This window comes from Lolium rigidum, chromosome 7 (genome assembly GCF_022539505.1).
Source record: "Lolium rigidum isolate FL_2022 chromosome 7, APGP_CSIRO_Lrig_0.1, whole genome shotgun sequence".
Taxonomy (NCBI): Eukaryota; Viridiplantae; Streptophyta; class Magnoliopsida; order Poales; family Poaceae; genus Lolium; species Lolium rigidum.
The window spans coordinates 48,401,313-48,419,497 of NC_061514.1; the positions used below are offsets into that span (position 1 = coordinate 48,401,313).

At 46.9% G+C, this 18,185-nt stretch overlaps 1 protein-coding gene across 1 annotated transcript; it reads left to right on the forward strand.

Annotated features, from left to right (window-relative positions):
• Positions 1-15,836: 15,836 nt before the first annotated feature.
• On the forward strand, positions 15,837-16,931 carry LOC124671292 (BTB/POZ and MATH domain-containing protein 2-like). The gene has a single exon (XM_047207683.1). The coding sequence runs from the start codon at positions 15,837-15,839 to the stop codon at positions 16,929-16,931; it is 1,095 nt and encodes a 364-aa protein (XP_047063639.1).
• The last annotated feature ends 1,254 nt before the right edge of the window (positions 16,932-18,185 follow it).

The following is an 18,185-nucleotide window of genomic DNA, read 5'->3' on the forward strand; positions in this document are numbered from 1 at the left end:
CTTGCATGAGTACGCAACCCAATCCATGTTTGGATGCGTCACAGTACACGGTGTAATCCTTGCCAACTTCCGGAACCGCTAACACCGGTCGCCGTGGTGAGTTTCTCTTTCAGAGTTTGAAAACTCTTCTCACACTCCTCTGACCACACGAATGGTGTGTTCTTCCTTAACAGCTTTGTCATTGGTCCTGCTATCTTGGAGAATCCTTCAATGAATCTCCGATAATATCCTGCCATTCCTAGGAATCCTCGGATCTCCTTAACAGTCTTGGGTGCTTCCCATTCTAGAACTGCTGCTACCTTACTCGGGTTAACAGCGATTCCATCTTTGCTAATGACATGACCAAGAAATTCCACTTGATCTAGCCAAAATTCACACTTACTAAGTTTGGCATAGAGTTGATGTTCCCTTAGTGTTTGCAACACTAACCTCAAATGTTCGGCATGTTCCGCCTTGTTCTTGGAATATATCAGGATATCATCGATGAATACGATGACAAACTTATCTAGATATGGCATGAAGATCTTATTCATGAGATTCATGAATATTGTCTGAGGCATTTGTTAATCCAAAAGGTACTACAAGGTATTCATGATGTCCGTACCTCGAAACAAAGGCCGTTTTCGGAACGTCTTCCTTCTTGATCTTTATCTCGGTGATAACCGGATCTTAGATCAATCTTGGAAAAGACTCCCGCGCCTCTAACTTGATCGAATAGATCTTGTATTCTTGGAAGTGGATACTTGTTCTTGATTGTGACGTTGTTTAGATTCTTGTAGTCTCCGCACATCCTTCTTCCTCCATCTCTTTTATCCACGAAGATCACGGAGTGATCCCCATGGTGAAACACTCTCTTGAATGAATCCCTTTTGTTCCAAGTCATCCAATTGCTCCTTAAGCTCTTTCAACTCCTTAGGCCCCATCTTATATGGTGCTTTGGCAATCGGAGCTCGTTCCGGAATTAGGTCGATAGTGAATTCTATCTCCCTATCTCGGTGGCATACCCGGTAATTCCGCGAGAAACACATCCCGGAATTCATTTACTACAGGTATATCTTCTAACTTCACCTCCTTCATGCTATTCAGACTTGTAGCTCAACTTCAATCTGTGTATGTTTGTCGCCTTGGTAGATCATTCTACTTCCATCGGGGCTTTTCAACGATACCGTCTTGTTCACACGATCGATCAATGCTCCATTAGCTTCCAACCAGTTCATACCAAGAATGACATCAATGTCCTTCATTGGTAAAATGAACGAGTCCGCGTCAAACGCGCACTTATTGATCATAATGACTTGTTTTTGTTTGGCATGGGTTACTACTATCGTTCCCCCGCGTAAAGTATGGTTATGGGTGTATCTAACTTAGTGCAACTAATCCCATGTTTGATGATGAATTGTTGAGAAATGAATGATGTAGTTGCACCGGTATCAAAAAGTACTTTGCCGGGATGAGTGAGTATCCGGAGCGTACCTATCACCGCCCGGTCGAGTTGACCACCTCCTCCAGACCGGTACGGTTCAGCTTGCCGAAGGGCTTCTTATTCTTCCAGCTTCCCTCCGGTGTTTCCTCGATTTCCTCCTCCTCCGCATTGACCTCCTCCACTATTCTTCTTGGGGCAGTCCTTCAGACATGTGCCCCTCCTGGCGACAACCAAAGCATATAATCCTTGGTTTCTTGCAATCCCTGGCAAAATGCCCTGGAAGTCCACAGATTCGACAGACCATTTGATTGGCGGTCTGAAAGGCTTGATTCTTCCTACTACCGTAGTAGTTACTGTTGTTGTTGTTGTTGTTGTTGTTGTTGTTGTTGTTGTTGTATCTAGGCTTGAAACTCAAGCTGGTGTTAGGCTTGTTACTAACAAACCTCTTCGGCTCATACTTGGCCTTCTTCCTCTTCTCTTCTTGCAGTTGTTTGAAGTCATCTTCAAGAGTGATGGCTGCATCCACCAACTCTTGGAATTCCGTTGCTCTCATCATCCGCAGCTGTACCTTGAACTGGGGACTTAACCCCCTCAGAAATCTCTTTTTCTTCTTGTCCTCGGTATTGACTTCCTCAACCGCATACCGGGACAGCTTTGAAAACTCCCTGACATAGGTCAGGATTGCCTTGTCCTTCTGCTCGAGACTCTCGAACTCTCGACGCTTCAGTTCCACGATACTTTCAGGGACATTGGATTCCCTGAACTTCCTTGCGAACTCCTCCCAGGTAAATACCTTTCCTGCCGGATACACGGCTACAATGTTGTCCCACCATGATGCGGCAGGTCCACACAACAAGTGTGTAGCATAACGGACCTTCTCCTGGTCATTGCATCCAACGGTGTTGAGCTTTCGCTCGGTGTCCATCGAGCCAATCTTCCGCGTCCATTGGCTCGGGCGCGTATGCAAAGGATATGGGCTTGGTGTTCTGGAAGTCCGCTAGTGTGACTCCCCGGTTCTCGGGTCTCTCCACCCTATTTTGCTGCAACAAATCCCGAAGGAATTTGTTCTCGCGGCTCCAACGTTACTCGCTGCCTCTCTTCTACCAGCTGCATGTACTGGATAAAGTTTTGCTGCGTCATGGGTGGTGGTGGTGGTGGAAACCGATTCTCGGCTGCATCGTCAGCCTCTTCCTTTTGTTTTGCTTCGCGCTCCATGCGCTGCGCTTCGGTCTCTTCTCCTAACGCTCCCGACATAACCCCCTAGTTCTGCAACACAAGATGATACTCATAATTACTCCATGCGCAAGTTTTCTGAGCTCAACATTGTGCACAGAACTAGTCACGCAATGGAAATCAAGAAGCAAATCCAAATCATACAAAACATATACCCTGTATATACATACATAAGTGGTCTTATTACATAACTCAAGTCGATGTGAGTATGCAAACTCACTTATTAAAGTATATGTACAAATTTATACAAATATTACAAACTATAATACACGTGGTACTTGTGTATTATAGCCTCGCCTCCTTGGTGGTCTTCTAGTCGATCTTCACTCCCGGTACATTCCAGGCTTCCATCCGGTCGAACGTGTCGTCCTCCTGATAGACCCTGGAACATAAGGTCTCCCCGTTGGCTTGTAATCCGAATCTGATGATGACCCTAAGGAGAAATCAGTGTTCACAAACTGATCGTTGAGTGCATCATAGTCCACCCATCGGGTGTACTCTCCTGTCGCCCCACCATAAGGGTTCCCAAAACTCATACCCGACTCAACTTGTGTCGGATATCCTCCATCCACTCCTTCATTACTAGGATAGCTCTGGTTCTGGGTTGTTGCGTCATCATTCATCTCTCCATCATAATACGCGGTGGTACTATGCGTTCCCGTATCCGATCCCCAACGCCAACCCCTAGAATTCTCGATAGGAGTCTCGGAACGCTGGTTGTTTCCGGATTCCTCTCCGCCTTCGTATCCCCCATAGGAACTACCCAGATAGTTCCCGAGTGTAACAGTGTAGGTTCACGTGCAAGTGGATCAAAACTGATGTAGTCACCGACTGAATAAGCTGGTGTGTGTACCACATTCTCCATAGGTTCTTTGCCCCTACTCTCCTCCTTGGGTTCGAGTGAACTCCTCAAGCATCGTATCAATTGCTCCTATCGGATGATGATTCAACCGAAAGAGTAATGATATGAAGTTACGGCTATTGTCCATGTATTTGGCTGCTTCGGCTGGTTTACTTTTGGCATATTTGAAATGGTTCAAGCATGGGATCATTGTCTTCCTCCATATGAGGAATGTGGGTGAATTCGGAACCCATAAGCGCTTTCGTCTTATGCTCCCGAATATCGGTTATGGCTCTCATAACAGCTATATGGTAGGCTGTATTGGTTGTCCTCGCTTCCCAGGCTGGCATGACTACGCTCATTCCCAAAGATTCGGGAAGTCGCAATCCTACTCTGCACTTGGCCAACACCGGACCATCATAGAACATGTACTTCTTTACTGGAATCTGGGGATCGCACCCAAATTCTAGTAACATGGCTCGTAAGATATGTGCCAGTCCTCCTTGGTACTCATTCAGTGTGGAATCCATAACTTTCACGTTTCTTCCCGGTCGTGAACTTGCCATGTTGGCTGTAGAAATAGAAAGATTATGAGATTAGTAATAATGCATCATAATAGAGATAATAAAGAATTATCGCACTAAAAGATATGGTTGTTGTATTCTCAATTGAATATACACCATATTTTTAGAGAACTCTTTACTAATCCTATTTGACTCCTAACGTTTTAGTCCCATTTACTAGGTTCCAACCTAAGGTCAAAGCTTTTGCTCGATACCAACCGTGGTGACCCCGCATACCACTGCATGTTGTAGTATGCCAGTCGTTGATATAACATTCACGAAGTACCATTCCGTAAATATTACATCCCTCAGAGTAGTACAACATAACATAGCAGGGTCCATAACTCATTCACTTATTATTACAAGCATCAAACATATATTGTCTTGGAGCTCCTCTTGGGTCCTAAGAGGAATACTCCTGGGTTCGAGGTGAACCCAACTCAACTTACAATATAGGAGTCTCATTAAACTATACATTTATTTCATCGAGCAGCTAAATACTAAGAGTTCGGGCTGCTCGGCTACTACTACTACTCAACGGATATTCCTAGGCTTGTTCTCCTCCGGAAGCCTCCCGGATCCGTAGACTATGAGATAGTCTACGCCTTCAACACCTCCTGAGAGGTCAGGTTCTTCATAGCCGATGATCTCGGCTCCTTCATTGCTGTCGTAGTCCTCCTCCAGACGATTCAGACAATCTAAGCATGGGATTTAAGAGTGGTATGAGTACGAGCGTACTCAACAAGTTCATTATAGATAAGAGGTGTTTAATGCACTAGCTACGATATTAGACCGGAAAGTCTAATACCAATGCAAGTTTTGGTAAACATTTCTTCAAGAGATTGCTTTTACTTCAAAGAGCTATGTCCGTCGGCCATTCACCGGTTTACTAGAACTTCATGGAGCTCCTTTCCGGCCGCGTTCGTAGTTCCTCAATCCCGGAACGAGGGAGTGACGAGTCACGGTTCTTTACACTCCGCAGAGGTGTGTTGCTTTACCCATAAGAGATCTTAACCTTGGTGCCAACCGGGCAGCTCTCCCGTTCACACTTCCTTAGGTGTGAGGCCCGGTAAAAGGTCTAGCCAATCATGTTCCTCCGCTACCTCGAACACCCACCCTTTTGTAAGATTGTCCTCCCCTATATCCATGATGAGACCGTTCCGGGCATTCATATGCCTTCCCCTATCATCATGGATAGACCGCTCCGGACACCTTACAATCCCTCATAGACCGCAATACCGTGGGGACTTAAGGCTTCCCAGCCAACCGCTTGCACTTCAAGCGACAAGTGTCTACGGACTATGCCGTGGGGACTTAAGGCTTCCCAGACCAACCGCTTGCCCCGACAGATACAAGTGTCTACGGTAAAGCGCATCCGTTGATGAACGAGAGGTGGAAACACTTTTGACTATTCCGTCCCACTCCGGATCTTATGGTTAACACGGGTATTACGGCACAAGAATCATCTGGCGACATTTGTTGTTTAATCCTAGATGGATATAAACCCGTGCAATGGAACCTCCACCATATCAACACAATCCATGGTTCCATTGCCCACCACATAGTCATATTCATAGTTATGAAAGTAGTGGTTTTGATTTTTGTGCAATAGTGATAACCATAATACTTTGCAAGTAATTTGATAAAAATACTTCAAATGACATGAGCAAGTGATGAACTTGCTCGAACACCGCAAAGTTCTGCAGTTGGAAGGTATGGACTGACCCTTGTCCTCTTGTTCTGAAAAATAGCATCATTGTCCGATAAGGGCAATGGTTAAAGAAGCAATTATGCATGATTCCATTTTTAGGGTTTGTTCCCCCCTTCCGATATCGTTATTATTTCATGTAAGAGGTTAATACTAAGAATAATTTGGGAATACTTGTTTAAGAGTAAAATACTACCTTGAAATGTTGTCAAGGTGTTTTTGAAGTACAAATGCATTAATGGACTTATTTTCATTATTGAGAATAAGATGTGTGATTTAAATCATTATTTAAATCATCAAATTTGAACTTATTCTAGTTTATCTCCAAAAATTCCATTTCATATTTTATTATGATAGAGAATTTTATCCTGAGTGGTTTTCATATTTTTCATTATTTTTTTAGAGTTATTAATAATTTGTTATGTATTTTCAAAGTTTCTGCCTTATTTGGAATTTTGGGAAATACCCAAAATGCCCCTGGGCCCACCTGTCAGGGTGGCCCAGCGGTTTGGGCTAAACCGGCTTGGGTCCAACCGACCCGAGCGGTCGGTCGCTCACTCCCGCACCTCGCGCCGCTCCTCCTAACCCTAATCCTCTCCCGTGCTCTGGCGACCCGCGTCGCCCGCATCGTCGCCGGCCGATTCCGGCGATCACCGGCCGCCATGGCCCTCGCCATGGGGCGCAATCCGCACCGCCACGAGACGGCGCACCGGATCCACGCGCATAGATCTGGTTCTAAGCCGCCTCTACGCCGATCCCCTTCTCGTTTGACCGCACGGTGGTGCGGTGCTCACCGGCACCTCGGGCGTCGATGACGCTCGCCGGCGTCGCCGCCGCCAAGATGCGGAGCGCTGCGGCGCTCGCCGGGCCTCGGCATGGCCTCGGCCAGGTGCCGCCGTGTCTTCGGCGCGCGCCGCCGTGGCCGCCACGGCTACGCCTGCTCGTCCGCTCGCTCCGGGTAAATGTTCCGCCACCCTCTCTTCTCCTGTGCCTCTCTTCTTCCTCCTCTAGTACCTCGGCCATGGCTTCCCTCCTTGTGGAGGTGCTGGCCTCGTCGTTGGTGATGCTCAGCTCGTGCTTGGCTTATCGCTGCCGCCATAGATCCTAGCTTGCCGTGGCTGTATCGGTCTTGCTCAATTGCTCATTGTGCTTCCTAGCTATTTCGTTCATTGTAATCTCTGGCCGTGGTCCTCCCGTGATTGCTCATGAGCATCCAATGATGCTCATGGCCTACCGGCATGCTCCTATTCTTTTTATTGTCACTTGGGCATACTCGTGTGTGCTTAATCTTGTCCCCGGCTTGATTGTGGTGGTTAATCCTTGCATACTTGCAAGTGCCGGTGCCTCCGGGCTAGTTCATTTAGTTCGAGATTCATGATTATGCTCAATCGAGCATTACCGTTGGCTTAGCAAGTGTGATTCGGTGATGAATTGATATGTGCTTTTCTTGTGTATTATGATCCTTTGGTTCATCAAGCCTTTGATGTGCTTCGGATACAATTATATTGCTCGATGCCCTATCCGTGATGCAATTGTTCGGTTATTAATTATCTCGTTCATGTGTTAATTGCTTAGAACGAGTTCTAGCATGCGGTAGCATGCTCTAACAAGCTTCAGGTGTCCTTATGATCACCGGTTGCTTGTAACAGTTGCTCTTTGGTGTCTCGTGCCTCACTCGTTGCTCACATGTGTATCACACGGGCCTGGCTCGATGTGTGTCTTGTTGCTTGCTTAAGCATCAATTGATGCCCGTAATGATCCATTTGATCATTTGCAAGACCCTGGTGCATCAATTGCTTGTCCGTTTTATTTATCTGTTTATCCTTGCTTGATTAAATGGATAAATAATGTGAGCCGAGATTCGGTGATGATCATTTCAATGAATTTGTTAGGGCTAGCATGGATGCCAACCACTCGGTTGGGTACCCTAGCCCTCCTTTTGAACCCTACTTGGGTGATGATATCTCGTGCATGGTTTCTTTGTTGGAATTGGTTAAGTGGTTGAGGTGATCCTGGCAGTATTCATGTGCTCGCCTCCGGGATGGCTCCCATGTTTGGTGGCTTTCGTGATGGATAGATGCTCACCGGCTTGATCCAATATTGGACTTCCAATGGGCTTTTGATGTTGAGAAATTCTATAGACAAGATTTTGTCTATAGTCCGATGGCCTAGCTAGTCGTAGGTGCTTAGTGAGTGGGTTAGGCTAGCTATGGTTGCATTCTTGGCTGGATTCCTCTAGTTATGCATGGATTTGCATAACTGTTGTTCCCATAGGATGTTTACCTAGTGGTCTTACCCATCTATGCTTGCACCAAATGGCCTGGTAGCCAAATGATGACACACACAGGGTATTCTACCCTTCTGTGCTCCAGTGATGCAAGCATGCTTAATTATGAGCAAGATATAATCTTGCTCAGGCTCTTGTGTGGTATACCTCACTCCAGCTCCTAGGATTGAGTGTTGTTGTAGAGGATTGCTTCTGTGATGCTTGGTTTGCTTGTCCTTCTCCTCCTTACAAGCTTGTGGTGCTTTACTCCATCCGGTACTTGCTCACAACTGATGCATCTTGGTGAAACTGTCCCCGGATGGTTTCGATGGCTTGTGGTTTTTTCCTGTTCTAAGTGTTCTTGGTGTTCTTGATGAACTTACCACTGCTGCTGTCGATGGATGAACAAATGACTAGGGTTTGGCTCTGAAAAGGTTATATATGGTGCTCTCTTGCATCCCTGGTCGACAGCTCCTGCTTGTCACCTTAGTGACTCACTGTGTGTGTGTGCAGCATGCACACAGCCCTGTGAGCAGGCTGTGTGTGTGTGTCTGTCAAGTGCTTGTGCACCTGAACCCGGAACTTGGCTTTGGCCGTGGATCAGCTCGGCCACATTGAGCTTATCTCGCTCATTTCACCTTTCCATTTGATTTACGATCGGCCAAGTGGCTTTGCCACTTGGCATAACTTCTCTTTGTTGTGTTTTTGTGCGGGGATCAACCATGGCTCAAAATGGACTTGGAATTCATCAAGTTCAAGATCAAATGAAGATGATCTTGTAGAATTTAGTCTAGGATCATTAAATTGTAATTTTTCTTTATTTTTCTTTCTTCTATTCTGCCCATTTATGTAATGTGTTGTATTTCATTTATTTCCATTATGAATAATGTAAAGACAATGTATCTTGTGTGTTATTCAATAAAGCTCAAGGTTTTCCCTAATGAGCTCCACTTTATTATAATTGTTCATCTTGTTTATTATTGATTATTTACTTAATGAATTTCCTCAATTGAATTATTTAAGGTAATTATTTAATGTTTGAATTTGAAATTCAAATTCAACCTTGGTTTGAATTCAACCATGTCATATCATTTAGAATTCAATCATGTAAACTCTCCCTCTCTTCTCAAAACCCTAAACTAGTGAAGTGAGATGCAAGTTTGTCGCACTCTCAAAACCCTAACCCTGTAAGGTGTCGAGAGAGAAACTTGTCCCCCTTCGATGCGGTTTTTGTTTAAAAGCGCGAAATTTCCCCAGAATTTACTATGCAATGCACATCCCTTTCTAAAATCTACCCTCGATCGTCTCTAAACCTGGGACATTACATCATCATGATGAAGGATATCGCGACGGTCCCGCCTCCGCCACGACATGACCCGACGAAGAAAAAGGTGAGTGATTTTGGAATTATCATTTCCAAAACCGGGGGGGCATGTGTTATCACCAAAATTTGACCGGATCAGAGGTCGGCCGCGATTAAGATGGGCCTGAAGAATATACATGGAAGATATACATGAATCGGCCTTGTACAAGGAGTTTGGGCAAGATTGCCTGTGTATCTGTAAATATAGTAGGATACGTGTCGGTTAGAATTAAGAGATAGAGTTTAGCTCGTACACGGTTGGGTTTTTTTCCAAGTTAGAGAGTCTACGGACTATAAATATGTATCTAGGGTTATTGAGAAAAACAACAATCACGTTCATCACAAACCAATCTAGGCGCATCGCCAACCCCTTGTTTCGAGGGTTTCTTCCGGGTAAGCATCATGCAGTATACGTTTATTCGTTGTTCATGCGTTGCTCGTGCTGAAGCCTTGTTGATGGCGAGCAACGTAGTTATCATAGATGTGTTAGGGTTAGCATTGTTTCATCGTGTCACATGCTTTTGTCCATGCAACCCTTAGACGTCTAGCCGCCCTCTTAGGTGTAAGGGCGGCACCTCGCTTGATCATTGTTTAGTAGATCCGATCCGTTATGATTGCTCCTTGTTCTTCAATGATTAGTTTAATATCTGCATAGTTAGGCCTTGCAAACGGGTTGAAGGATCCAGTAACACGTAGGGTGTAGTTTGCTAGCCACAGATAAGATGTTCCGGGGATCAACTTCATGTTGGTTTTTAGGCCTTGTCTAGGGTTGGCTTATTATCACCGTGCATGGCTGCCAGGCTCAATCACGCGTAGGATGTTCCGATTATGTGGTGAAAACCCTAAATCGTCGTAGGTCGTTTTAGCTTTATATTGATCAAGCAGGACCACCATGTGATCGTAGACCTCATACGAATCATGGGTGGATCGGCTCCTTGAGCCGATTCACGAGACAACCCGAGAGTCGATCGAGGCTCGTATTTAATGTTTACGTGTATGCCATGCAGGAAACTAAGCGAAGCAAATTCATCACCTTCCCGACCGGTATAGGTCAGGTGGCACGCCCTTGCACCAAGCATCGGACGTGTGTGTCGAGGCTTTGCGGGCCGTCGCTCGAGGGACCAGGGCCAGCCGCAGCTTCGGGAGCCTCCCGGCTCTTCGTGCTGCCGGCCGCTACTCGCCGGTGGGTTTCGGACGCCAACACAAATACACTAAAACAGAAGTACTTATCTCGTTGAAGCACGAGTACAGCTTAGGTACACACTACGATTACAACCACACTAGATTGGAAGTACAGTAAAAATCTCAAAACCTATCAACATGGGATCTAATTTTGAAGATCTCGACGCAAGGATCTTAAAAGTGAAAACGGTTCGTAATTTGGACTTACGTCGCAAGATATTTATTTTGAAAAATGAATCTAAAAAATAAAGGGAAAACTGGACCATCCCCTGTCCTTCTCTCTCCTCTCCTATCTCACCTTGCTTCCCCCTTGCGACACTTGGCGGACAGGGCGACCACTTCCCACCAAAATTCTGGCATGCGGAGAAACTTTTGGAGCTTCGCGAAGACCGACCTTTTTTTAGAGAATTCGTGGCTTCATTAGCTCTGTGCTTATTTTGTTGGGCCAGTCACTTTTTTCTTGAGCCCATAGTAAAAAAAAAGATGGGATCATGGGCCCCTCCCTAGCCTGGGCCCCAGGCGGCCGTCCATGGTGGCCATGGGTCAGGGCCGGCCCTACAAGTAAGGCGGAGATCGGTGTCATGGAGGCTGTACCCACCCAGTTGGTGATGCTGGTCGCCGCTAACTTGCTTCCTGTGTGCAGCTCGACCATGAAGCTGTACACCAGGTTCGTCGCCAAGCCAAAGTAGGACATGCCATGCAAGACGGTCACACAGTCTGGAGCCGCTCGTCGACAACTTGCTAAGCACGTTCGGGTGAGCAGGCGCGACGCCACCGCGATGAGCTCCTCAAGTGCGCCGTCAACCCTGACCTCCTCCTCCTCTCCCGTATTTGTTGGAAATATGCCCTAGAGGAAATAATAATAAGGTTATTATTATATTTCATTGCTCATGATAAATATTTAAATTCCATGCATAAATTGTACTAAGAAAAAACATTAATACTTGTGTGGTTTGTAAAGAACAACATATCCCTAGGAAGTCTCTACTAAACTAGTCCGTTAGTTAACAATGGTTAAGATTTCCTAACCATAAACATGTGGTGTAAATTGACAATAGGATAATTTCGTTAGGAGAACTAGGAAGCATAGGACTTTGGAGTGTACATTTGAGAATCTGCATGGCGGTGTGTTCCCAGGGGAACGCTTGAGAAGTGTTGTAGAGGAGGGTAGTTTTGTTTTCGAGACCATTTTGTTAGAAACTAAGTTAAGTAGAACATGGTGGCAGTTGAGAGAATGCTGCAGCCCTAGCATACTTAGTGCAGTAGATTATACATAGTGGGTAGGGCAGCAGGTTCCGCCGCCGCAACAGAACGTTGCACCGACACACCCTGTGTGACTGCCGCCGCTTCCGTCATAGCATGGCCTGCCAGAATACCCTCCATGTGCGCAGCAGGGCCTATGGACACCCCCAACATTCGTCGACCTCACCGAGGACGTAGACTAGACGGTGTCGCTGTCAACGCCCGCGCAATACAGAAGCCGTAGTTAGGATTTAGTAATTTGTCTTTTATTTAGTTCCTCTGTAAATATGTTTGAATCAATAAAACTTTTTTAAAAATACAGCTCGCTTTTAGTGTTTTATTTGAATTTGAATTGCTTGTTGTCTTTAGCCAAAGGGCTAAAATTGCCAAAACGGTCCGAATGGATCGTAGCGATGAGGCACTGACCCGACAGGCCAGACCAGGGGCTATTTTCTTTCCGCGGCCCAAACAGACAGAATTAGACCATTTGAATCGCAGTTTTAAGTTGCGCTCGTAGAGATGCCATTTTTTTGAACAGCAAAAGTGTTAATTAATCATCAGGCTTACAATCGTTCTGCAGACATTGTACTAGAAAAGTAGGAATATAATTGATCCAAAGACACCTACGTCTACTAGATGATGCTTGCTTGGCACACAAATGCGCTCCTTCATTTGCCTTTCGCCCGATGAAGTCTAGCTTAAAAACCTCCATGTTGGAGCTTAGTTCTTCAATCTCATGAAGAATCACAGCTATTTCAGATCTGCCCGTAGATCTTTCCTTCCATAGGTTAACAACTTCTTTGGCGTCCGTCTCCACCTCTACACGAGATAAGCCAAGGTCTGCCGCCAATCTAACACCATCACGAACCGCCAAAGCCTCCATCGTCAAGCAATTAGCAACATTACCATACCATATAGCTTGGGCTCTCATTAAGGATCCTTCATGGTCGCGGATTAAAAGGCCCGAAGAACCTTCCCCAGATGCCACATCGAAGCCTGCATCCACATTGAACTTGACAGAACCTTGTACTGGTGGTTTCCACCTCGAACTTTTTTGTGGCATACATGTGGAGCTATTCTGAACTGTAGTTGCTAGGTCCATCATAATGTCAACAGTCCATTTAACCGTTTCTGAGAGCGACTTTGATTTTTCACCATGATCCCTGGCATTCCTCTCTGACCACACAGCCCATCCTCCACATAAAATGGTAGCCGCCACATTAGGATCCACCTTTGTGCTATCAATTAAATCCATGGCCCAGCTACTAGGGTGTAGAACCGGCAACTTCACAGATGTAACAACCTTGATCTGTTGCCAGAAAAGTTTAGCCCATGTGCAATCAAATAAGGCATGGTGTATAGACTCCACTTCTCCACATTCACGGCAGAAACCCAGTTTCTCAATATGCCTATTTTTCAGCACCTCACGACATGGTATAAAGCCTTTAATTACTCTCCACCAGAAATTTCTGATATTTGGTGGTACTTTCAACTTCCAAAGCTCCACTGGACTGGGTATTTTTTGTTCGCCCGTCAGTCCGAACAGAAACGGACACGAAAAGGGAAAATGGGTATTCCGCTGGAGATGCCCTACGGTGTCATTATTAGGCAGGAGTATTATATGATCACGTAATTCGTAGGGAGGCGATGATTATACTGAATTTCAGGTGTTTAGTCTTACTGGGTTATCTCCATTATACAATTTACAACTTCCTTGATGTTTTAAATTTGTCAAAACATTTGATGTATCTATACATTAAATAGTTAATAATGTCTATATGCATTTAAGTTTAAATAAATCTAAGACAACATTTTAGACGGAAGGCTCGAAGTGGACCCGACTTTGAATTAACGAAGTCATCAACCGGCTAGGAGTTACACCACGAGTTACAACACACACGCGCCAAGTGTACAACCCAAACCGCAATAAAAGACAACACAGAAAAGCAAGCCGAAGCGCCATTTGATTCATGAAGAGGGAGCCTTGTCTTCTGTTGCACCGGAGTCGCAACCGTGTCCACGCCAACAAACCTCCACCGTACCAAGACTGCAACTCAAGGGGGGAACTCAACAACGGGCCGGCCACCTAGCAGAGCTTGAGGAACCAAAGGAGGGAGGGTCTTGCGGCGACGCCTCCAAGAAGGTGAATGGCGCAAGAGTGCATCATTGTCGTCGGCAGAGAAGGACCCGCAAAGTTTTCACCCAGACCCGAGAACCACCACCCATGGAGCTCGGGCTAGGTCTAGACCAAACACACAACATCATCCCCTAGCATTGGGATAGGCACACCGGCAAGAGCTACGATCAGACGCCGACCTAGCAAATCCCCCAAGGCACTAGGAAGGAAATCAGCTACCGTAGCAAACCGTGTAAAAGCAGCCAGGCCAACGTTGCGGGAGGGCTGCGACACCAACGAGAGGTCACACGGTGCTCCACAAGACACTACCAGAGAAGCTTACACGAAGTGAGGCCTCCAAGAGGAGCAAATTGCGGCAGAGGGATGGAGTCCATCATTTCGGATAGGAGGGCCATCATCGGGACACCTTCAACAAGGGAACGACACCCGCAGGTGACGCCGTCGCCGGCACAGGCCAAAGCCATGCGCTGCTTTCGCCGAGGTCCAAACCTAGATAGAAGTTTCGGACGCCGTCGCGAGGACGTAGAGCGAACAAGGCGGAGATCACCTCCGCACCTCCAACCTAAGTCGCACTATGAGCTAGCCCCAACTCGACTCATCCGCAGGAAACACGTGCTCTGTCCGGCGAAGTTTCGGCCAGACCCAGATCTAGACGTCCAAGATCCTAGATTGGCGGCACCATGATGTCCACCATCCCCAGCACGCGAGCACACTTGCACAAGCACGACCAAAAAGGTCGGAAGGAGAAACAGACCGCAACCGCCGAAGTAGTTGCGGTCCTGAGCCGCCCAAGGACCTCGTCCCGGATAGCTAGCAAGTACGTCGTGCACCGGTGACTCCGAACGGCGGGACGTCACCCCAACGACGGCCCACCGCCGAAAGCTCAACCGAGCTCCGACAAGCCCGAGCGGGCAGATCGCCAAAACCAGCGCTAACGGTCCGATACGAGCACGACACCGGCCCGCGACGAATGGTGGCCGAGGAAGTCTCGCGTGCAGCACACCAACGAGAGAACAACCCAAAACGTTCGGGCCCGCCAGGCCCATATCTAGGCCCGTGGGCCCTGATCGGACGCCGCCACCAGGGGACGCAGGAGCATCGGCTGACGAGGCGTTGGGGACCACCTCCGCGACCGCTCCCCTCGCTGCCAGCTACGGCGGGATCCGCGCCGGCCTGGGACGGAGCCAGCGCCCTCCAACAGCGCCTGGTCGAGCCCGCCCCGTCGGGCCTCCCAAGCGCACGGGGGAGAAGGAAACCGCCGCCGCCAGCACCGCCCGACGGCGGCGGGGAAAGAGGGAGGAGGGGGTAGAGGGTGGGGAGGACGGGGGCGCCCCGGTCGCCCACGGGGGAGGCGACGGGAGCGGAGTTTAAGACAACATTTTATGGACTGAGGTAGTATTAATTTACAATGTGTAGTACCTTTGTTATAATCGTGTTGTTGGTTTGCATTGATAATTCTTGGCATAGAGTTTCTGCATATATGTTTCCTCGTGAGAATATGAAATATGTCCCCGCGATCAAAACGGGTCCGCAACCAACTCTTACTGTTGTAGTTTTTCAATTTATTCTGAGAAATTTTATTAGTAAAAAATACAGTAGCAGATTTTCTACAATGGGCCCGGTCAAAAAAACTATGCTCGTGGGCAAGAGGGTCTCTTTTTTTTTTAATTTTTTTTTTCCCACAAACAGATTAGGATTCCTTAATCCGAGTGCGATATTCTCCCTGAAAAGAAAATTCCGGCTACGATAGCACCTCTCTGTCTATATATCAATATATGTACGACGGCTATGCGTGCAACTTCAAGCAAAAATTTCATACATACGGTGCCAACAAAGCAAGCCTCGTGACCTCTTGTTCCGTGTTCATCTACCTTCACCATGGGTAACAGATCGTCCTCCAAAGTTAACCATGGCCGGTTCCCGCCCAACACGGCGTCCAGATGCGTCACCGAGACCTTAACCGTGTCTCACGATTTCGAGGTGACCAATTACCCAATGCTCGTCGGCATGGGTGTTGGCAAGTTCGTCAGCTCGAGCACATTCAGCGTTGGTGGATACCTATGGAATATCAGGCTCTACCCGGACGGAGTCATGAAGGATTATACCGGGAAGATGTCAGTGTTATTATATTATCTCAGCTCAGCGAACGATGTGAGGACGAAATTCTCATTAAACATTCTGAAGAAAAAAGGCCATGGAAAACTAACCAACTACCCTCTGCTCGACTACGTCTTTTCTGCGGAAAGTAGAGGTTATGGATACAGCTCAATCTTCGACAACTCGAAGCTGAATTCATCATCGCACCTGGACCATGGACGCTTGACGATAAGGTGCGTTCTCACAATCATAAAAACAAATCCCTCGGAGCCTACGACGAACTCGAACCTCGTCGTGGCTGCACAGCCGAATGTGCAAGACCATCTCAAGCTCATGCTCACGGATGGAGATGGCGCGGATGTGACATTCAGTGTCCGTGGCCAACTGTTCAATGCCCACCGGTGCTTGTTGGCTGCACGGTCTCCCGTTTTCAGGGCCCAGCTATTTGGCCCGATGAAAGAGACGTCAACTCATCGCATCATGATTCATGATATGGAGCCACAAATCTTCGGAGCACTTCTTCACTTCATATACACGGATTGCATGACCGATGACTACAAGGAAGGGCAAACTAGAAATCTGCAACACCTGCTAGCGGCCGCGGATCGATACGGAGTGGACAGGTTGCGGCTCATGTGTGAAGGTAGGCTGTGTGATAGCATCGACGTGAAAACCGTTGCCACCACGTTGGTTTTAGCTGAGCAGCATAACTGTCAGGTTCTTAGAAAAGCTTGTGTCGACTTTGTAGCCTCAAGAAACGCACTAGATGCAGTCATGAAAACAGAAGGATTCAAGCATCTTAAGGCAAGCTGTCCTCAGCTCATACCGGCGATTTTGGCTAGGATCTCCTACACCTGGTGTCAAGTTTCTAAGTGATCGACAAACCAGACGACCACATGTCTACACGAACTGAACTTCACTCTCATCTGTGGTTGTTTGTTTCAGAATTTTGATATGCGATGATGAATTAATCTAGGGCATCTTCAGATGTAAATTGTACAAATATTTTTAATCTTGATTTCTCCATTGTATAAACACTGGATTTATTTCAATTTCAGCATTTGATCTTTGGTTCATTTTTTTCTTGTCGTTCTGAGCAAATTAACTAAGAGATCAACCGCTAGCAAGCTTTTCTCTACCCTGACACGCACTCAGAGAGTACTAGATACCATGGGTACTTGCGAACCATTGTTGATCACAAGTTATACTCATCTGGCGATTTTGGCTAGGCTACCTTGCATCTGATTTCTGACTTTCTATGCGAGAAACAAGATGACCACATGTCTACATGAACTGAACTTGGGTGATGCATTTTGATTATCTATTTCAGAATTTGAAAAAAGATATAGCTTTGAAAGATTCCAGCACGATTATCGAAAAAAAGTGATGTGAGTCGTCTTTTCTTCATTTATTTCTTCTCATTTAAGAAAGGAAAATGCTTTAAAACATCGGTGGATACAACAAGCAACCTCCGACTCCAGAGCTCGCCACGCGTCCCTCCACGTGGTCGGCAGGGAACGAGTGAGGCCCACCACGTTGAGCTTTCTCCCTTTTTCTCTACTTCTTTTCCCCTTTCCTCAAAATAGGCTTTCGCCCCGCTATATTAATATAGCAACCAACCGATACAAGATAGCAACCACCGCTGGGGCAAACAGCACATCAAGTCCAAAAGAAAGAAGAGAGAAAATATAAAAGAAACTAATGCCGACACCGATAGATTGACGAAAACGAAGATAGCCTGCAATCGATGCGCCCTCCGCGAAGTCCCACCGCTTCCTAGCACATCGAGTCATCGCATACGAAGAAACACCTTCAACAAGGAGGCGACGATGTCGCCACTGCTGCCTGGACTTGTCCTAGGGTTTCCCCCCGTATGTGAAGAGGATAGGGTAGTGGTACCCCCGACGCCCTTAAGGAAGGAAAGACGACACCCGCAGGCGTCGCCACGTCGGCGTCGAACAAGCCGACATGGATTTCTCCTGATCCCCAAACCACCATCACACCAGACAACTCGAAGTGCTCCACCCAACCGCCACCAACCAGCATGTGCCACCACAATCTAGAAGCCATCCTCGCCGTCCCAGACACGAGGCCTCGAGGGAAGGAAGGGCACAACAGGGTCAGGGGAAG